The sequence below is a fragment of the Cryptomeria japonica genome, chromosome 10 (genome assembly GCF_030272615.1).
Source record: "Cryptomeria japonica chromosome 10, Sugi_1.0, whole genome shotgun sequence".
NCBI lineage: Eukaryota > Viridiplantae > Streptophyta > Pinopsida > Cupressales > Cupressaceae > Cryptomeria > Cryptomeria japonica.
The window spans coordinates 208,381,012-208,404,397 of record NC_081414.1 but is presented as its reverse complement, the minus strand read 5'-3'; the positions used below and the strand labels follow the sequence as shown (position 1 = coordinate 208,404,397).

Genomic DNA, 23,386 nt, shown 5'->3' with positions numbered 1-23,386 from the left:
TTCAGATTGTTCCTTTCCTTGCACGAACTCCAAAAGATCATTTTCTTCTAGGGTAACAAGGATTCTCAATTTCCATGAGGTGAAATTCGATGCTCCTTCAAGTCTGTCCTCAATTTTCAGACCATACACCATCTTGAATGCTGGAAATGGCGTGAAGAATGTGAAGTAGGAGCGCTACTACAAAGTCTGATCACCACTGAGACAACCTTAGCTCCGATACCATGTTAATTTTGGATCAGACTGAAGCAATATAGATAGCAATAATAGATAATCAAATCAATGCACACAAAGAACACCAAAATACCTTGGGAAAGTCTCCCTCTTGGAGGTGAAAAACCCAGCTATAAATCTCAAATCTTATTATGCAATAATCAGTAAGTATCTTTACAATTTGGCTTCAACATTTGAAGGATTTAGAACCAGCAAACTATGCACAGTAGTATTATGTCTTCAAACTAGGGCGAACACAACAATGAAGAACTTATCTGAAATACACAAGATGTTCGCTGCCACAAGGAAGTTTGTTGTCTCTTGAATGGAGTTCGTTGTTCCTAGGATGAAGTTCGCTGTCCCCAAAAGTAGTTCGCTGACTCTAGAAGATGATTCACTGAACACTGCTGAAAAGATTGTTGAATGAAGATATTCGCTGATCATAGGATGTATTCTCTGTATGAATGATTGTGTTGATACAATGATTGATGCCTTGTATATATAGGAGACTTAGCCTTCTAATTCACCTAAGTTGGCTTGCAAGGAGAGCACAATTAATTACAATTCAATGCATTAAGATTGGTACCAAAAACAGAATTAACCCCACACATTACAAGTGACCTCAGCATAGGTCAGCCCCAACACGTTTTGATACAAGTTATGATTATACCGTGACTAAGGCCAAGGGCCAATTAGTCACTTAAACGTGCTAGATCGGCCCTAGAAGGGATCCAACCTAGCTATAACATCAACACAACATACTTCTTGACCGCTACAACACTGAAGATATTAAAATTGAGACAAGAGGGCTCTCCCAATGAGAGGGAGCCTGCCATTTCAGCTTCAGAGGGAGCTTGACTTTTCAGCTTCAAAGGGAGCCACATCATCATGAAGATTTTGTTAATGCATTCTTCTCTACGAGAAAAGTTTGAGGTGCAAGCCCTTGTAATGCATTTTTCTCTGTGGCGGAGAAATTTGAGGTGCAAGCCCTTGTAATGCATTTTTCTCTGTGGCGGAGAAATTTGAGTTGAAAGCCCTTGTTGCTCTTTCCACTCATGGGAGTAGCCATAGTGAATGTCATGTCGAGAGACTCCATGACAACATCACGTTGGGTGACTCCGTGATGAGAGCTTGTGTTTATTTCACACATGGGAGTAGCCATGGTGAACATCATGTTGAGTGAATCCATGATGCTATCACGTTGAGAGAATCCGTGATAAAGTTTTGTTTTTTACACATGGGTGTATCCATTGTGCTTGTCATGTTGAGAGACTCCATGACTTGAAAATCTATAAATGATATCTCCTTTGCTAAGAGGGAGCCTTAATGTTTTAGCAGCAAGAGATTTCATTATACCTGCAATGGTTTCTTCCTACACTTCAAAGAGAAGCTGATGTGTAACGGCTTCCTTGATAACTGTCACTGACCTGCATCCTTGCTGGCAGTGTTTTCTTTCTATTCCATCCAATGAAAGGGTCGGTTGAATCATCACCTTCGTGGTTCTTTTGGTTACCGTTTATGTAGTGGCATGTATAGTAAATGCCGACAAGAATATTTCGTGCGAGAAGTATGGGCGTTTCGTATTCCTTCGCACTGGCCATTTTTGAGCATTGCCTTGTCTCCTTAAGTGTGTTGCGAATTGTTTTCGGGCGGGGGGTGAAGTTCAGATGTGAGAGACTATTTTATATAAGCATCTGTGATCTTTCAAAGGATGAATTTTTCGACAGTATTTTCTGTAGCATCTCTGTATCTTCTTCAGCGTATATTTCTTCTTTGTCTTCAGCGTATGATTATTACATGTTACAGAAAGCTTATGTGCTAGTCATATTGTAGAAGCCTTCAGTTTCAGATGTTATCGGGTTCATCTTCTGATTGTTGTGTTAACAATTGTGTTTAGATCATTCAGTTTGAGAGCATTGTACTCAAGTTTGTACCTTCAATAAAGTTTGATTTTTGGTGTGGCTGGGTTTTTCACCCTCAGGTGGAGGGTTTTCCCAGGATAAAATTTTGTGTATCTTGTTCTTGTAAGATTTTCTAAGTTTCAGATTGTTGTGTCTTACCTTTCTTATTCTAACATTAACAAGCCATGGCTATTTATACATTTTATAGTAGTTGTCATTTCCAGAGGTTTTGTTTGTAGATAGAGGGTCAAGGTCTATTTTTAAGTCCCTTACTCATTGTTTATAATAGTCTTGCTTTAAAGGACTTTCTTTCCTATTTTTCTGTAGTTTCTAGAGTTTTGCTTGAAAACATTGATTTGTGAGATAAATAATTATTATCCTAAATCCCAATATTTGGGTATCTTGAATCCTTAAAGTGTGTGTTTTGAGCACATAAACTAATTATGATAGTTGATAACGCTTATGCTGCTGAAATGTTGTTTCATTTGTTATATTTGTGTCTATGTTATTGTATTTGTGATTTCGCTAATTAAACAAAAACCAAAGTTGCATGGACATTGATATTGGATATGAATACGCCTACTTTTCAAGGCTCCATTATATGGATAAACTGGATATGGTATGGATATGATATCATAATTAAATATTATTAATAAATAATATATACAAAAGAACTGCCCAACAGGTTTGGGTCTAATGGTGAGGAGTTAAGAGTTCCACACCACAAAATCGTGTTCAAATCCCACTGGGTGTTGCGACCCTTGTAGCATCTATTGGGGCACTTGGAGGTAGGGATTGCACATATAACAATGTATGGACCAAAGGCCACCCTGATGTTTCACCATGGAGTACAGTTTAATAACTATATTAAGCAACTAAGCCCACCTCCATGTCTACTATGAGATGCCCGACACTTTACCTCAAAGTTTTGGCCCCCAAGCTAGACCGGACAATTGAACCATTGAAAGACATAGACAATGGATGCAAGTTCAAAACTCAAGTCGCAGCCGAGGAGTTATAGCAGCTCGACACTTCTAGAGAAAACTGCCTAAGTTACTAGGGGCTGGTTGTTGGCCTGCTAATTCTCCTCACTATCAACAAATACAAACACACGTAAGAAATGTAATCAATAACAAATAACATTAAAATTAATAAAAGGAAATGCACTATTAATAAATAATAGAAAATCATAAAATTAGTAATAAATATAATTAGGGGAGATTCTTCCAGTAGTGTGTTAGTTAAGTGGTGGTGGTGGTGGTAGTGTTGTGACCACCAAGGTTCAAATCCCCGCTGGGCCATTGTGATCGCAGACTTGTGCCTTTGTTGATCCAATGTGCTCCAAGGTTTGAAACTCAACTTTGTTATATAGGGATGAGGTCCCCCATTTGTGACCTCACTAGTTTATAGCTATGGGTCAAAAACATTTCACGTGATATCAGAGGGCATGTCATACCAATGTTCCAGTCACATTAAAAAGTTTACGCGGCACTTTTAAAAAAATAATTAAATTAATAAATTAACTAAATTTCAAAAATTAAAACCTTACTTAAAAATTATAATAGGACATATTAGAAACATTGATGTTAGATTTTTAATTTTTATATTAGAAATTAAAATAAAAAACTTTTAAGTTTTACATTAAAAAATTAAAAGTAAAACCAGTTTAATAATAAAATTTTAAATATAAAATGACACCTAAACTAAAGTTTTTAAACCTAAAATCAAACACAGCAAATATAAAAAGATTCGGTCATATTTCATTCGAGTCATGGAAAAAAAGGATCAGATTGACATGGGCTGAGATGGTAGGGAGAACAGAAATCGGAACAAAAATCAAATGCAGAAGTTATTCTTTGTATTCATACTCAAAACTGAGAGCAAGCTGGTTATCATGATTCACAAGCCTTCAAACAACATCTATTCCATGAACCGTGCAGATTGGCAAGCTAATAAATGTTAAGCTTGCTAAAAAAAAAAGATAAGTGCAGCTTTAGAGTTTTAAAAAACCCATCAAAGTACAACAAACTAAGCAGCAAGAGAAGTGTCAATGAGTAACCTACCTCTAATTGCCCCTCTGCTCATGCTGTTGTGTTTTATGTCTGTTTAGTACTGCATTTTTGCAACAACAAAAAAACGGTTTTTTTAATGATTTATCATTAAATGTTTTTAAACATTTTACAGTTGGTATTTTTTTTTTTAAATATTTTGTTACATGTGACACAGAAAACTAAGTTGTCATATCCAAGTGTATTCAGCACAATAATAAATTGTTCTCATTTTGGGTGCAAGTGAATATGGTACCTAAGCCATACCTAGGCCATATCGTACTAGTATCTATACCTGGTATGGCTGTTGAAAATGGATAGCTAAGTTCGGATTATATTTTAATGATGCCTAGCGGCAATTAAAATATTAATCATATTGTAATAAGGTTAAGCGATTACATGTCTAATAGGGCTGGGCCCAAAATGAAACATGGTATAACTTGCAATTTATGTAGGCCCCAAATTGGGCGCCAAAAGGGCAAAACTAAAATATGTAAAATAGCAACAATTTTGTTAAAGCCAACTTGGGAAAACTTGAACATGAATCTTGTATATAAACAAGATTCATTTCACACTTCAAACACAATATATTATCTTCATCAAGTGCCATTAGCCTTATGCGAATTTACTCAACGAACTTGGAAGGAAAGAAAGCGATTTAAGTCTTCATACTGCTGCAAGTCTATCCGACCATTGAGCGAATCCATTGGAGAGCTTGCTGGGCAAGGTCGTGTCCTATACTTCAGCGAACATATTGTAATAAGGTTAAGCGATTACATGTCTAATAGGGCTGGGCCCAAAATGAAACATGTTATAACTTGCAATTTATGTAGGCCCCAAATTGGGCGCCAAAAGGACAAAACTAAAATATGTAAAATAGCGACAATTTTGTTAAAGCCGACTTGGGAAAACTTGAACATGAATCTTGTATATAAACAAGATTCATTTCACACTTCAAACACAATATATTATCTTCATCAGTGCCATTAGCCTTATGCGAATTTAGTCAACGAACTTGGAAGGAAAGAAAGCGATTTAAGTCTTCATACTGCTGCAAGTCTATCCGACCATTGAGCGAATCCATTGGACAACTTGCTATGCAAGGTGGTGTCCTATACTTCAGCGATCTCCTTCTCCAAGTGATGTCGATATTCTGCTCTCTCTAAAGACATGCTACAGCTACATATACTTGGTTTGAATCTGCCCTAGATTGGCACTACAATCAGATAAGTAATCTGATATATACTGTTCATGTAATCTGCTTATAAATAAAGGAACTGATCTGAATCTTTGATGCTGGGTTTTTCCTCCAAGAGGGAGATTTTCCCAGGGTATTTGTGTCTTGTGTCGTGTGCTCTATTGTTATTTCTGCTTATTCTCAGTCTGATTATAATTTAATTAATTAGATTAACATCTGATTGTCTAAATTCAACATGGTATCAAAGTTTTAGGTTCATTTCAAATAATCAGATTATTAGTTGCCCTTCACCTTCAGTTTGTTGTTTTAGTTTTGCAAGATCGTTACAGGTTTGAAAGTAGAGGATAGACTTGAAGGTGCCCTAAATTTCATATCATGGAAGGTTCATGTCCTCCTTGCTCTTGAAGAATTAGAGCTATTACAGTTTGTGGAATATATGGATCTGACTAAACCTTCGGATCTGGAAGAGCTAAAGCAATTCAAGAAGAATGCCCTCAAAGCAAAGAAGTTCCTTATTGATTCCATGAAGGATCATCTCGTTCCAATCATCTCCAAATTGAAGACAGCCCGAGAGATGTTCAAACATCTAGAAGGGATATATGAGATCAACAACATCAGCCAGACACTCACATTGAGGCAGCAACTTCTTCAAGTCAGAATGTGCAAAGGAGATTCAGTCATGTCCTTCTTCATGAAGATTTCAGAATTGAAGGACCAACTCAACGCCATTGGAAGCGAGGCTGTGGACAAAGATATTGTCATGATTGCATTGAATGGTCTTCCTGACTCTTGGGATCCCTTCATTCAAAGCATAAGTGGAAGAGCTGAATTCCCTTCCTTCGATCGCCTCCGGTCAGATTGCATCCAAGAGGAGTCACGACTAGCTGCCAGAGAAATGCATAAAGGCTCGCATGGAGGAGATCAACATGTGCTTGCATCTCAACATGTTAGAAGGAAGGGAGGCCATTGAAAGAAGAACAACTTCAAAAGAGATAGAGACTTCAGACCTCCAGCTTTCGATTCAAGGAAGAAGCCAAGGGATCTCTCACATGTTCGTTGCTTTAGATGCGACAAGTTTGGACATTATGCCAAAGAATGTCAGAATTCACCCATGCAAGGGGAGGCCAACCTGAATGAAGTTGCAAACTCAGAGGATAATGAAGACTATCTCTTCATTTCTGCTTTGTCCAGCAATGTGCCAACCGATAGCAACACTTGGTTTATCGACAGTGGTGGATCTAGACACATCACCGGATATCGAGATCATCTCTCAAACTTGATGGAGAAAGAGTCCAATCTTCATGTGGTAATTGGTGATGATGCACAGTATTCGGTAAGAGGCTTTGGCAGTACTACTTTAAATTTAGAATCTGGTATGTCCTTGCATCTTAGTGATATTTTATTTGTCCCTGGAATTAAGAGGAATTTAATTTATATTTTTGCCCTAGAAGATAAAGGTTCAAATAGCATTTTCTGAGGGTAAAGTACTTGCATGGCCTAAGAAATCTAGTATTAAATCTGCTCGTGCTATTGGAAATAGATATGATAGTTTGTATAAGCTTTCAGCTAACCCCATTCAAGCACTCATTCATGAAGCTCCTAAATCTAGCGAGCTATGGCATAGAAGGCTCAGTCATCTTCACTATTAGGCACTTCCTTCACTTGAAAGGATTGTTAAAGGTATGCCTAAACTTAATCAATCTCATAATGATGCTTGCAAAGGTTGTGCATTAGGTATGAACACTAAAAGTCCATTTCATAAAAGTGAAAGTAGAGCTAAAGAAAAACTAACACTTGTTCATTCTGATCTATGTGGACCTATGTTTGTTCCTTCACCTAGCGGATTTCTATACTATGTTACATTCATAGCTGATTTTTCTAGAAAGACTTGGATTTACTTTCTAAAATCTAAAGAATCTGAGGAAGTGTTAAGTAAGTTTAAAGAATTTAGAGCTCTAGCTGAAAATATGTCTGGTAAAAGGATTAAAGTGTTAAGATCTGACAATGGAGGTGAATACACCTCAAGTAGCTTCAATGACTTTTGTGCAAAAACAGGAATTAAGAGGGAGTTCTGCATTCCCTACAATCCTCAGCAAAATGTTGTAGCTGAACGAAAGAATAGAACCATTGTTGAAGCTGCCAAAGCTATGATTCACGATCAGGACCTGTAGATCTTCTTATGGGCTGAAACATCCAAGACTGCTATGTACATTCTAAATAGATGTCCTCACCGTGTCCTGAAGAAAATAACTCCCGAGGAAGCTTTCACAGGAGTCAAACCAAATATCAGCCACCTAAGGATCTTTGGAAGTCCTGTCTATGTTCATGTGCCAAAGGAAAAGAGGACTAAGTTAGAGCCTTCCGGGAAGAAGGTTATCCTTATTGGATATAGTGAATCTTCCAAGGCATTTCGCATCTACATTCCTGGTCAAAGGTACATTGAGGTAGGTAGGGATGTCACCTTTGAAGAAAATATTGCTTTCAAGAAATCTAAAGGTTCTCTTATTGATAATGATAAAGAAGTTAATGATAATCAAAATATGGATATTGATACTAACCCTGAGATTCAGAGGGAACCTATTGAGCCTCCTGAACCTATTGAGCATGATGATCCTCTTGAGCCTCTAGTTCCAATTGATGGACCTGGAGATATTGCAGTTAGCAAGAAAAGACCCCTTTGGGTTAGAAGCACAATTCAAGATGTAGAAAAGTTTGCAGCTCCTAGTGGCACCTTCAGAGAAAGTAAGAGACCTCAGAAGCTCCCTAACTATGTTGCAATGATGTGCAACATCATTGAGGCTGAACCGTCCAGCATAGAAGAAGATATGAACCAGCAAGCATGGAAGTTAGCTATGGACGAAGAGTATCAATCTATCATCAAGAATGACGTCTGGGATGTTGTGCCTAGACCTAAAGGTAAGCCTGTTGTTTCTTCCAAATGGATGTTTAAAATTAAACACGTTGTTGATGGTAGTATAGAGAAATATAAAGCTAGATTTGTAGCTCGTTTTTTTTCTCAAAAAGAAGGCATAGATTATGAAGAAACATTTGCTCCTGTTGCTAGATATACTTCTATTAGAACTATTATAGCTATTGATGCAGCCAAAGGTTGGAAATTACATCAAATGGATGTAAAGACTGTCTTCCTTAATGGTGTTATTGAGGAAGAAGTCTATATTGAACAACCTAAAGGTTATGATATTCATAATAGAGAGACTCATGTGTGCAGATTAAAAAAGCTCTCTATGGCCTCAAGCAAGCTCCTAGAGCTTGGTATGAAAGAATTGATAAGTACTTAGTTAGTTTAGGATTTTATAAGAATGATGTTGACCCTAACATTTACTTTAAAGTATTTAATGGTGAAATGTTAATTCTGGTTTTATATGTTGATGATTTATTTCTAACTGGTGAAGATAGTCTCATCATTAGGTGTAAGAAAGAATTCGCTACTGAATTTGAAATGAAGGATCTAGGTCTAATGCATTACTTTCTAGGGTTAGAAGTGTGGCAAAGACCTAATGAAATTATTCTAAGTCAAGGTAAATATACTATTAATATATTGAAAAGATTTGGTATGATGGATTGTAAACCTATGTCTACTCCTATGGAAACTAACTTGAAGAAGTTGAGTATTTCTACAGCTAACTCTGATTTTGCAGATCCCTCAAAGTACAGGCAGTTGATTGGATCCTTGATGTATCTAGTCAACACTAGAACAGATATTTGCTATGCAATGAGTGCACTTAGCCAATTCATGAACCAGCCAAAGCATGTTCACTTGGTGGCAGCCAAGCACATCCTGAGATACTTGCGTGGAATAATTGGCTATGGGCTGAAGTATCCAATCAACACAGTAATCAATTTGGAATGCTACTCTGATTTTGATTGGGTTGGAATTGTTACTGACAGGAAAAGCACTTCAGGAATCTGATTCAGCTTGGGTTCCGCCATGATCTCTTGGGCCAGTAGGAAACAGTCCTCAGTTGCATTAAGTACTGCAGAAGCTGAATACATTGCTTCAAGTGTGGCAACTAGAGAAGCAGTTTGGCCTTGCAAGCTTCTTGCTGGGTTGTTTGGACAACCTTGGGAATCCACTGTTATTTATTGTGATAATCAGAGTTGTATTAAAATGTCTAACAATCTCGTGTTTCATGACAGGTCAAAACATGTGAAAACTCATTATCACTATGTTTGTGATATGGCACAAAGAGGTGCCATCCAGCTGAAATATATCAGCACTGATGAACAGGTTTCAGATGTTCTCACCAAGCCTCTAGCTCGAGTGAAGTTTGAAGACTTCAGAGAGAAGCTTGGAATTGTGGAGAACACAGCATTGATTGAGAGGGAGTCTCAATCTTAGTAGTGCAATTTAGTTTGCATCCTCCACCCTCTGCGGGCAATGCAAGGTGACAGTATTTCCTTCTCTGGGAGAAGGTTGAGGTGAAAGACCTCTTCCACCCTCTGCGGGCAATGCAAGGTGGATCCATCCTTTGCGGGCAATGTAAGATGGGAAGTTTTGTTGGTTTCTAGCAAGTCACCCTTCATCCTCTGCGGGCAATGTAAGATGAAGAGGTTCATGATGTATTATTACAATATGTGATAGCTTGTTATAATCCTCTCTAGCTAAGAGGGAGTGTTGAAAATGGATAGCTAAGTTCGGATTATATTTTAATGATGCCTAGTGGCAATTAAAATATTAATCATATTGTAATAAGGTTAAGCGATTACATGTCTAATAGGGCTGGGCCCAAAATGAAACGTGGTACAACTTGCAATTTATGTAGGCCCCAAATTGGGCGCCAAAAGGGCAAAACTAAAATATGTAAAATAGCGGCAATTTTGTTAAAGCCGACTTGGGAAAACTTGAACATGAATCTTGTATATAAACAAGATTCATTTCACACTTCAAACACAATATATTATCTTCATCAAGTGCCGTTAGCCTTATGCGAATTTAGTCAGCGAACTTGAAAGGAAAGAAAGCGATTTAAGTCTTCATACTGCTGCGAGTCTATCCGACCATTGAGCGAATCCATTGGACAGCTTGCTAGGCAAGGTGGTGTCCTATACTTCAGCGATCTCCTTCTCCAAGTGATGTTGATATTCTGCTCTCTCTAAAGACATACTACGGCTACATATACTTGGTTTGAATCTGCCCTAGATTGGCACTACAATCAGATAAGTAATCTGATATATACTGTTCATGTAATCTGCTTATAAATAAAGGAACTGATCTGAATCTTTGATGCTGGGTTTTTCCTCCAAGAGGGAGGTTTTCCCAGGGTATTTGTGTCTTGTGTCGTGTGCTCTATTGTTATTTCTGCTTATTCTCAGTCTGATTATGATTTAATTAATTAGATTAACATCTGATTGTCTAAATTCAACAATGGCAGTATACATATTGAAGAAGAGGGGATGCAATATCCTGCAACTTTGACTGAAACTAATTAATAGCATCAAGCTTTGTATTTATGTTTATTCATTTAAGTGGAAGATTTGCATGCAACTTAGCTATTTTGTTATTGTTATAATGTGTTGTCCTAAGTTGAAGTTGTTATTACTTTCAAATCATATTTGGATTAGATTGTTGGTGTTTGTTTTAAGTAATAAAAAGATGTCGTGTTCGTGTGTTTAGATTAGTTGCTTTCATTCTTAACATCTAAAAGTTTCACTTCTGAGACAAAGTTGTCACCAATCCCATGCTCATACTTGAGGCAAAAAGACAGGTGGAAAGTTAATTATTTCATTTATGCAAAACAACCTGAACAATATTGTATAGTGTTGATAACTATATGTTTTATCTATAGCTTAGTGTCTAGGGTAGTTTAGATCTCACAGAGCTTACCCTTACAATTTAAAGAGAGATTTTACTTCACATATTGTTCCAATTTGAGTTGCAAATTGAAATGCTAACATAAACATAGCAATCTTTCATAGAGAAAAATGCTCATTCTTTGAGTCTGGTGTGCGGTTTGTTATTCGTGTTGAAGCTAAGAGAGAAGCAATAGTGAAGAATCAGTGTTGTCTGAAGCCTGCATCCTCTGGGACAGTATGCTAACCACACACTTGGCAAAGCCCCTGGTTTTATTGATTGTAGAAACGACTCATTGTACACATCCTTTTGCAAGGGAGTTTTAGGGTGGTGGAATTTGGCCAAGTGGCTCTTTTTGTGGGATTAGGTTTTGGACAGTTAGGCCCTGCTCCTGTTAGTACAGGAATTTTTGGTTGGCCTGTAGCTGGTCACTGGAGGTTGTCATCGGTGTCTAAATTTATCCAGCTGTTGTATTATGCACAATAGAACCTCAAGTTCAACTTATTGATCAATAAAAATTCTTTTGAATACATATTCATCTTGCCAGACATGTCATGCAAGACATGATACCTCAAACCGAGTTAAGGGATATTTTTGTACTAAATGAGCAAATAATATGCTCTAAAATGTTGTTTGTAACTAGGGCTATATATGGGTTCGGATTGCCTTAAGGCAACATCCGAACCCTTTTAGGTCTGGGCCCTATCCTAATGGGTAACGTGACCCCAAGTCTATGCCCAGCCCTTCACGCTATCCTAAATACACACGCCACAATAATATATATTGGCGCCAAAATTTAAAGGAGGCCGACTTGCAAATAAGAGTTAAAGGTGCATATAAATGAAAGACACTTTGCAAGTCAAACACACTCATTCAATTGCAAGTAAAGCGAATTAGCTCTGCCTGATAAGGTGCGAATTCACAAGGAGGAGTGCGAAATTATTCAGACTTGTGCGAAATTGTCCAAGAGGACATAGGCTGTTTTGGTACAGACTTGGAGAACTTAGAAGTGCAGATCTGCCATACAAAAGGATCAGATCTGACAAAGAAGCTAAGTATTGTACTTGTGATTTTAGAGGAGAATATATAATCTGACTTGTGAGTCTTTAATGCTGGGTTTTTCCTCCTTGGAGGTTTTCCCAGGGTATGTGTGTTTGTCTCCTGTTTACTTACTTCATTTCTGATTTTACTAAATGTTAACTTATTAAAATGCTACAAATCTGATTACAATCTAGAGCATAATCAAAGGATATAAATCTGATTAACAAACCTAGGGTATAAAATTACATGGTATCAGAGCCAAGGTGTCACTAACTTCTGATTTTAGCAAATCAATTGTTGCATATAGTTGTTGTTTGTTTTCAAATTAAAATGTCAGGTTTGAAGGCTGAAGATAGACTTGAGGGAGCCATTGATTTTGCTGCCTGGAAAGTCCGTATTCTATTGATCCTTGAAGAGAATGATCTACTGAAATTTGTAGAAGAAGAAAGACTGTCTCCTCCAGAAGATGCTGAAGAGCTGAAACAGTTCAAGAAAGATTCCCTCAAGGCTAGAAGGATCATAATTGAGTCCGTCAAGAATCATCTTGTCACTGTCATATCAAAGTTTGTGTCTGCCAGGGAAATGATCAAACACTTGGAAGGGATGTATGAAGTCAACAACCTCAGCAGGGCCCTTGCTCTAAGACAGCAGCTTCTTCACATGAAAATGAAAGAAGAAGACTCAATCATAGCCTACTTCATGAAGATCAATGAACTAAAGGACAAGCTAAGCACTCTTGATTGCCAAATCTCAGATAAAGATCTTGTTATGATTGCATTAAATGGTCTACCTGATGAATGGGAACCATTCATTCGTAGCATTGGTGGAAGAGTCGATCGTCCCAACTTTGAGCATCTTCAATCTGATTGCATCGAAGAGGAATCTCGAATTGAGGTAAGAGGAAAACTCAAGAACTCTCACAAAGATAATCATGTTCTCTTAGCTAAATCTAGGAAAGGTGGACATTGGAAGAAAGAAAAGAGAAGCAAAGACTTTAGATCCTCATCCTATGATCCAAGGAAAAAGTCAAGAGATTCCTCTCACATTCGTTGCTTCAGATGTGATAAGTATGGTCACTATGCCAGAGATTGTCAGAATGACCCAAAGGAAAGGGAAGCCAACTTAAATGAAGTTGTCGAACAAAGTGAAGATTACCTTCTTATCTCTGCTCTATCCAGCAATGTTCCTACGGATGGCAATACGTGGATACTTGACAATGGTGCCTCCAGACACATCTCAAGATTTCGTGAGCATCTCTCAAATCTGATTGAAAAAGACACCAACCTTCATGTAGTAATCGGTGATGATGCTCGATACTCGGTAAAAGGTTCTGGCACTACCTCTTTAAAACTAGATTCTGGTATTTCCTTACAACTCTGTGATATTCTCTTTGTACCTGGTATTAAAAGAAATCTTATTTCCATTTCTGCCTTAGAAGATAAGGGTTTGCAAATAGCACTTTCTGAAGGGAAAGTACTCGCTTGGCCTAAGAAATCTAATTTCAAATCTGCTCGTATTATTGGAAATAGATGTGATAGTTTATATAAGCTTGCAACTAATCCAATTCAAGCTCTCATTCATGAGACCCCTAAATCATGCGAGCTATGGCATAGAAGATTGGGTCACCTACACTTCCAAGCTCTTCCCACTCTCGGTAAAATGGTTAAAGGTATGCCTAAACTCAATTTATCTCATGATGATGCTTGTAAAGGTTGTGCAATGGGTAAGAATGTAAAGAATCCCTTTCATAAAAGCGATAGTAGGGCTAAAGAAAGGTTAGAATTAATTCTTTCATTTTTATGTGGTCCTATGTCTGTAGCATCTCCTAGCGGTTTCCTATATTATGTTATCTTCATAGATGATTTCTCTAGGAAAACATGGATCTATTTTCTTAAATCTAAAGAGTCTGAAGAAGTCCTAAACAGATTTAAAGAATTCAAAACCTTAGTTGAAAATACTACAGGAAATCGAATTAAATGTTTGAGGTCTAACAATGGAGGTGAATACACCTCAGGTAGTTTCTATGACTTTTGTGTTAAAGCAAGAATTAAGAGGGAGTTCTGCATTCCCTACAATCCTCAGCAAAATGGAGTTGCTGAAAGAAAGAACAGGACCATTGTTGAAGCTGCAAGAGCCATGATCCATGATCAAGACCTGCAACCTTTTCTATGGGCGGAAGCATCCAAAACAGCAGTTTACATTCAGAATAGATGTCCTCATCGCGCCCTAAAGGATGTGACTCCTGAAGAAGCCTTTACAGGAATCAAACCTGACATCAATCACCTAAGGATACTCGGGAGCCCTGTGTATGTTCATGTGCCCAAAGAAAAACAAACCAAGTTGGATCCATCTGGAAAGAAAGGCATCTTAGTGGGATACAGTGAATCTTCCAAAGCCTTCAGGATCTACATTCCAGGTCAAAGGTATGTTGAGGTAAGTAGAGATGTAACTTTTGAAGAAGATATTGCTTTCAAAAGATCTAAAGGTTCATTAACCAACAATAATGATATGGTGATTGAAAATCAAGATTCAATAGTTGATGATAACCCTGAGATACAGGAGGAGTCTACTGACCTTCCAGATCAGGAAGTTCAGAATGACCCATCAGAACCTATGCACTCTACCGATATACCTCAGGATATTGTGGTCTGCAAGAAGAGACCACTTTGGGTTAGAAACACGATTCAAGATGCTGAAGGATTTGCTGCTCCCAGAGGAACCTTTAGAGATAGCAAGAGATTCCAAAATCATGCCAACTACATTTCTGTGATGTGCAATATCATTGAATCTGAACCTCACAATGTCGAAGAAGCTATGTCCCATCATGCTTGGAAATTAGCCATGGATGAAGAGTATGGGTCTATCATCAAGAATGATGTCTGGGACATTGTACCCAGACCCAAAGGTAAGTCTGTTGTTTCCTCTAAATGGTTGTTTAAAATTAAACATAATGCTGATGGTAGTATTGAAAAATATAAAGCTAGGTTTGTAGCTCGTGGTTTTTCTCAGAAGGAAGGAATAGATTATGAAGAAACCTTTGGCCCTACTGCTAGATATACTTCTATTAGATCTATAATAGCTATTGCTGCAGCCAAAGGTTGGGAGCTGCATCAAATGGACGTTAAGACAGTCTTCCTCAATGGTGTCATTGAGGAGGAAGTCTATATTGAGCAACCAGAAGGTTATGTAATCCATAAAAGAGATTCTCATGTTTGCAGGTTGAAGAAAGCCTTATATGGGCTCAAACAGGCTCCTCGTGCTTGGTATGAAAGAATTGATAAGTACTTACTAAGCTTAGGATTTTGCAAAAATGATGCTAATGCTAACATTTACTTGAAAGTTTATAATGGTGAGATGCTTATTTTAGTTTTGTATGTGGATGATTTATTTCTCACTGGTGAAAGTAAATTAATCATAAGATGTAAGAAGGAATTAGCCTCAAAATTTGAAATGAAGGACTTAGGTTTAATGCATTACTTCCTAGGGTTAGAAGTATGGCAAAGATCCAATGAAAATTTTCTAAGTCAAGGAAAATATACTATTGATATTTTGAAAAGATCTAGGATGATAGATTGTAAACCTATGCATACTCCTATGGAATCTAACTTAAAGAAGTTAAGTGTTTCTGCAGCTAACTCTGGTTTTGCAGATCCATCTGAGTACAGGCAGTTGATTGGCTCCCTGATGTACCTAGTCAATACTAGGCCAGATATCTGTTATGCTGTGAATGCTCTCAGCCAGTTCATGAGCTTACCTAAACTTGTTCACCCTGCCAAGCACATTCTAAGATACCTGCGTGGCACGATTGGTTATGGGCTGAAGTATTCACTTAATACCTCAATCCTCTTGGAAGGCTACTCAGATTCAGATTGGGCAGGAAGTGTCAAGGACAGGAAAAGTACTTCAGGTATATGCTTCAACTTGGGCTCTGCAGTGATCTCTTGGGCACGTAGAAAGCAATCTTCGGTAGCATTAAGCACTGCAGAAGCTGAGTACATTGCCGCATCTGTTGCATCCAGAGAAGCAGTGTGGCTTCGTAAGCTCCTTGTTGGACTATTTGGTCAAGCTAGTGGTCCTACCACCATCCATTGTGATAATCAAAGCTGTATAAAGATGTCAGTAAATCCTGTATTCCATGATCGGTCCAAACATGTGGAAACACACTATCATTTCATTCGGGACATGGTGCAAAGAGGCGCCATTCATCTAAAGTACATTAGCACAGATGAAAAGATTGCGGACATCCTTACCAAACCTTTATCCAAAGTGAAGTTCAAATACTTCAGAGACAGACTTGGTTTTGTGGAAAACGGAACCCTGATTGAGAGGGAGCTTCAATCTCAGTGACTCTATCTGTAGCACTTTGAATCATTCTTTGCTTGTGTGCAAGAATGAATTATATCCAATCTATGCTTGTGTGCTAGATGGATAATTGTAATTATGTAAAGACCCACTGGTGTATTACACTTTCTATGCTTGTGTGCTAGAACCATCCTATGCTTGTGTGCTAGGTGGAAGATGCAATTCTATGCTTGTATGCTAGATCCATTCTATGCTTGTGTGCTAGATGGAACTCTAATGGTTCAGATTATGTATTCTCCTCTTCCCTAGTTAAGAGGGAGTGTTGTTTGTAACTAGGGCTATATATGGGTTCGGATTGCCTTAAGGCAACATCCGAACCCTTTTAGGTTTGGGCCCTATCCTAAAGGGTAACGTGACCCCAAGTCTATGCCCAGCCCCAATCTTCACGCTATCCTAAATACACATGCCGCAATAATATATATTGGCGCCAAAATTTAAAGGAGGCCGACTTGCAAATAAGAGTTAAAGGTGCATATAAATGAAAGACACTTTGCAAGTCAAACACACTCATTCAATTGCAAGTAAAGTGAAGTAGCTCTGCCTGATAAGGTGCGAATTCACGAGGAGGAGTGCGAAATTATTCAGACTTGTGCGAAATTGTCCAAGAGGACATAGGCTGTTTTGGTACAGACTTGGAGAACTTAGAAGTGCAGATCTGCCATACAAAAGGATCAGATCTGACAAAGAAGCTAAGTATTGTACTTGTGATTTTAGAGGAGAATATATAATCTGACCTGTGGGTCTTTAATGCTGGGTTTTTCCTCCTTGGAGGTTTTCCCAGGGTATGTGTGTTTGTCTCCTGTTTACTTACTTCATTTCTGATTTTACTGAATGTTAACTTATTAAAATGCTACAAATCTGATTACAATCTAGGCATAATCAAAGGATATAAATCTGATTAACAAACCTAGGGTATAAAATTCAGCAGCCACCTCAACCAGAATATATTCAACCAGGATTCTCCCTCAGATCTAAGGAAACTAGAAGAAAAAAACATCATAATTAGGCACCCATGTCTTCTCTATAATGAGTTGTCATATTTGCCAGACCTCTAAAGAAATGGGAACAGATCTCACACCATTAATCAAGATTCGACACCGCACTCCATGTCAACCCAAAAGTTGTGCAGAATATTCTAAGCTTGGACTAAAGTTTGAAGAGGCATTCTCTCCATGGAAAAGTTTATGGAATTAAAATAGCATAGTTTTAACTTTTATTACAAGAAACCAATCTCAATCCTGAAGAATGCTTGCACCCTATTCACTAAAAACAGTTTGCAGCAAACTTCTCAGTTTTTCATCAACTTGAAGATGAGAAGCAGCGCTATACTAGGACATCCAACAAATATGGTTTTACTTATATTGTGTTGGATACACACAAGGTATGTCAAACAATCATTTTCCCATGTCCTCCTTGTTTCAGTTTAGATTTGCATGCATTTGCCAATTAAACTCACCTGTTTGTTTCCAACTCTACATGATCAATCTCAAGTCTGCAAAAGTGAAAAAGTCATGTTCCCACTTCCGGATTAATTTTATGGGGTAAAACCATATCCTATTTCTAATTTCCCGTAGATTAAGGGTGGTGAGTGGGAAATATTTAAAATAATTATTTAAGTTTATCGATATGTTTTTATTCTTAAATATTAAAAAAAGATAGCTTATGCATTATTATTAGTTGTGATTAAAAGGTTATTTTAGTGAGATATTAAAAGATCTTGTGTAAGAAAAAAAATAAAAGCAGCAAAGGAAACTCTATAAAATAAGGATAATTCCTCAAAGTTAGGGATTATATTCAATATCAAAATTAAAACCCTTTTCCAGAGCTTAGACATTTATGTTCATCTTTTTACTAGCGGATGAAAACCCCCATGGTTTCCAATCAATTGGAGGATGTAAAGCCTTCAATTTAGTATCAATGATTTCATCCAAGAACCATATCGTGCATAGATTAAAGAATTTTTTTTTAAGGCTGCTATAATAACCCATACTGCTGTTACAAGAACTCAACTGCTGCTATGATGATCCATACGGCAGCTACAGTAAACCATACCACTACTGCAGTGATCCATACCACTGCCACAGCAATCCATACCACTGCTTCAGTGATTTAGGTGGCAAAAATTACTAGAACTTTTCATTGTTTCAGATCTGTCATTATTTTTGCTGAAGGTCTTTGTGAGTTGATTTCATATTATTTGTACTGATTTTTAATGGAAATAAATGCAATAAGTTGTAGCATTCTTTGATGAATAAAAATCAAATTTACTGCCATTTTGTGTAAAAACTCTCAGTTTACTTCTTTTTGGAAATAAAATATATAAGTCTACTGCTGACAATATTCTTGTTGCTACAGATTTGGCTTGTCGGGAAAACAAAAAAGAATTGCAAAGCTAGATAAAATCTTGGTCAAGGACATTACAGGAAAATTTCAGGGAAATACTTTACTAAGGTTTGTTTTAATGCCGAGAAAGAAAGAGGATGAAAAATTGAAGGTAACTTTGCTGAATCTTTCAAAGCATTCAGATTTAAACATCCAACAGTTCTCCTGGGTTTTACTCAGGGCCAGTCAAAATGGTGCAAAAGATGGAAAGGACTGCACTCCGTAGCATAAGAATAAGACTATTTCCTATCAAATCCAACTTCAAGATTGGGAAGCATGGCCATATTAAGGAATCCCAGAAATATGGTTTTTTATAAATTGTGATGTACATTCATGGAGTATTGTTGAATATTCTTCTCCCATGACCTCATTTTTTTCAGTAAAGAATTGATATATATACCAGTTGTATTTGGGCATCTGTTAACAACTCTACATGATTGATCAAATCTGCAACAGTAGTAATTTTCAGGAAATACTTTATGACGGTTTTAGCACTAGCTAGGAAAAGAGAGTCAGAGAATAAATAATTAAAGATGAGTTTGCTGAATCTTTGAGTGTTTTCATGCATAATCATTTAACTGTTAGCCTAGATTTTGTCCAAGGCAGGTTAACATGATGCAGCAGATGGAACGGACTGCACTATGTAGCAGAAGAATTAGACCATTTCCTGAATCCAGACTTGTATATCCATAGTGGGTGTCAAATCTCAAACATGTCAATGATCATCTTATATCAGATCACAAACTATAAATTAGATATTTCTTTTGATTCTGTAGTTGGCAAGCCCTCTTTCAAATTTATAACATAACCGAAAAAATCCTGACATGTATAACTCAGTTCAGCTTTGGTGAAATGAAAGGAGCAAATACTAATGGAGCTCACAGATTCCAGGTAAAGTAACTAAAATGTTTACCTGAGGAAATATCAAAGATCTGAATTGTCATGCATTTCATTTGTATTATCAAAAAAACTCAAGTCTCTGATGGTCTACAAGATAAACTGGAAAAAATAATTCCATCCAAAGCACTTCTGACTGACCATATAAAAATTAAAATAAATTAATTGTGATTTAGCTTCCTCACAAGACTTGATTCACCACCAATCAGATAATTCTGATCTCCAGATCCAGGGTATTATTAGATATAGGCATTGGCTGACTTGTAAAGAGAAGACCTTTTGGATACCAACACCACAGGTTGCTTAACTGGTCATGCACCGGTGACAAGAAAACAGTTTTTCATAAATTCACCCTCCAAAAAATGCATATCAATTGCACGATCAGCTTAGTGCTTCATATGGAATAGAAGCAGATAGCTTTTGTAAGATACAACTTCCAAATTGTTAACAGAGCCAATACAAGATGGAGCAGTACCAAATTCCCTACTGAACATTGACCAAAATTGATCACAAAGGCTCAAAATAGTTTTCTTACCAGGCCAGTAAGAGAACAAGAGATGAATATTTGGTATCTTACTTAGTTACAACAAGGCTCCTGGATTAGAGAACCTTGCTTCACAGTTCTTTCAACATTTCTGCATAATGGAGATGATGTATTGAAACAAAAATGTATTGAACCTGGATTACATTTATTTCAAACAAAAATGTAAAAAATGATTATATTTTTATCTGATGCGGATTCCTAAGAAGCCAGAAAAACACTCAAGATTATGTTGGCCTCTCTCTATGCAACACTGTCTAGAAAATTGTATCTAAGGTAATCGTATAGATTGCTAATTTTACAACAGATCATTTCCCTATCACAAGCCCGGGTTTGTTAAAGGAATTAGGTGTTTGATGGCATCGTAATTGCCCAAGAAATTATGCAGAACCTCCCAATTTTATTTGTCAAACTTGATACATCTAAGTGATTGATATAAGTAATTGACGTTTCATCAAAGCCATTCTTTTGATCTTTTTCTAATTATCACTTATTTGATAGGTTTGTATCATCATAGCATACAATTGAAAGTAGAGGCATTTCTGCTAACTTTGAAGGTTGCATAAAACTTAATTTGAAAATACTATAGCCAGTGATGAAACACTTCTGCTAACTTTTAAGGTTGCATAAAACTTAACTTGAAAATACTATACCCAGTGATGCAACTTCTAGCACAGACCTTGGTTGGTACTTTAAGAAGCACACAAAGACAATTGTATTTTGGTTCAAACTTATTCAGGCATGAAGCCTTATCTTTAAAAAACGCCATAAGCTAAAATAAGAGGCACTTCTGCTAGATTTTTTCAGCTGTATAAAATTTCATTTAAAACTAAACTAAAAAAGAATTGCTTAAACAATATAGCAGCCAGCAAACGCATTTGTTAAAGGAATTAGGTGTTTGATGGCATCGTAATTGCCCAAGAAATTATGCAGAACCTCCCAATTTTATTTGTCAAACTTGATACATCTAAGTGATTGATATAAGTAATTGACGTTTCATCAAAGCCATTCTTTTGATCTTTTTCTAATTATCACTTATTTGATAGGTTTGTATCATCATAGCATACAATTGAAAGTAGAGGCATTTCTGCTAACTTTGAAGGTTGCATAAAACTTAATTTGAAAATGCTATAGCCAGTGATGAAACACTTCTGCTAACTTTTAAGGTTGCATAAAACTTAACTTGAAAATACTATACCCAGTGATGCAACTTCTAGCACAGACCTTGGTTGGTACTTTAAGAAGCACACAAAGACAATTGTATTTTGGTTCAAACTTATTCAGGCATGAAGCCTTATCTTTGAAAAACGCCATAAGCTAAAATAAGAGGCACTTCTGCTAGATTTTTTCAGCTGTATAAAATTTCATTTAAAACTAAACTAAAAAAGAATTGCTTAAACAATATAGCAGCCAGCAAACGCATTTGTACCTTAACTTTTGATCGTCAAAAACATAAAAGTTAATTTATTTAAATACATGTAGCAATTCCATGGGTCATGGGGCCATGGTCTCGTGGTAAAATGAGTCACTTGTTGCAACAATGAGCTAGATTCAAACCCTGGCAGCCGTGCCACATACATTAAAGAGGTATGCTGGTTAACGTATGAAAGTATAAGGCGAGTACACTAAATTGTAGTAAGCGCTGAGAAGGGTACTTATTAAACTGATAAACCTGGTTCAAAAAGCAGCAGACGTGACCCCACATTAAGAGTTCTTGATATTAATTCTTCTTTGTGGATGTGGTGAAGGAATTGCCTTTAAAAATACCCTTGATGTGAAGACCCTGACAAAAACTGTAAAGTGTAGTGGGAGGTAGGCCAGCTCCAATATTCAGTTCAAGCATGATACTAAACAAAAACCTTCTGCCCTTACATCAAGTTTAAAGATGTTTCTAGACAGAATAGCGCCAAGACGGAAATGAAACATATTCAACAATATTGGAACCAAATTGGATCAAATCCAAGAAAAATCATTCCAGCATAAGGCTTATTTTAAGGTTAAAAAATCCAGATTTTTTCGCATTTTGAACAATCTGTGAGATCTTAAATTAAAGAATCTCGAGAATTTTTTTCATTATTCACCAATTTGTTTACCTGATATGGATACTAAATTTCCTTTATCCCCAAACAAAATAGCCAAAGACCTGAAAACGAATTACAGAAACAAAAGAAAAAAACAAAAATACCTAATCAGATTCTTAGATGTAATTCGAGGTTCTTTAATAGCGGCCCCAATAAGACTGCTCCCCGTTATATATATGCCCCTGATCGTAAATAATAAATTCAGGCCCGTAATCAGCAGCAAAATAGAACAAAACATAGAAATGCTTCACAAATAAAGATAATGGAAGCAAGGGAAAAGCATTATACCAGGCAGCACCCAATACAGAAATCCCAATGGCAATGCCAATGCCCACAGCAGAATATGCGTAAGGAGATATATGCCCCAGCGCGTGCGCCCACGAACTTGATTTATCCATCACGTCGGCTGCTCGAATCTCAGTTCTCGGCAATTAATCAATAATACGAAAAGGGCTTCAATTCTGGAGCAAATTTGACAAGAGGATTTGCCCCACACACAGATCTAACGCAAATCTTTTCAGGTTACTGCTCTAAACGACACGCAGTTAGTTGACGTGAATGTGATTGTAGTTTGTGGTTTGAGGAAACTTCGGTGTGAATATCGGCTAACAGGTATGTGATGATGCTTGCGTTTAATTTATTTATCTTTTATTACTATTATTATTATTATTATGGAACGTTATAATTCTCTAAAATGGTGTGTAGATTTTTAAAAAATTTATATTCTTTATTTATTTATTTATTTATAGTAAATAAGTGTATGTAATATATTATTTATTTTCTTTATTTTAATGATGGATTATGAATATGATTTGAAGTATTGATGGGAAAAATTCACACAATTATAATTAGAAACCTTGTTATTGTAAAGATGTAATGATGTTATGATGTTGAAATAATGTTTTAGTGTAGA

At 36.8% G+C, this 23,386-nt stretch overlaps 1 protein-coding gene across 1 annotated transcript in view; it reads right to left on the bottom strand.

Annotated features, from left to right (window-relative positions):
* The window catches only part of LOC131056599 (V-type proton ATPase subunit c''2), a 39,989-nt gene extending 16,907 nt beyond the window's left edge, over window positions 1-23,082 (bottom strand). The window contains exons 1-2 of the mRNA XM_057990903.2: window positions 22,762-23,082; window positions 22,578-22,655 (exon numbers count right to left, since the gene is read on the bottom strand). Coding sequence (XP_057846886.1) covers window positions 22,578-22,655; window positions 22,762-22,871 — 188 coding nt within the window. The 5' untranslated portion in view covers window positions 22,872-23,082. The remainder of the gene's footprint in view (window positions 1-22,577; window positions 22,656-22,761) is intronic.
* Between the last annotated feature and the right edge of the window lie 304 nt (window positions 23,083-23,386).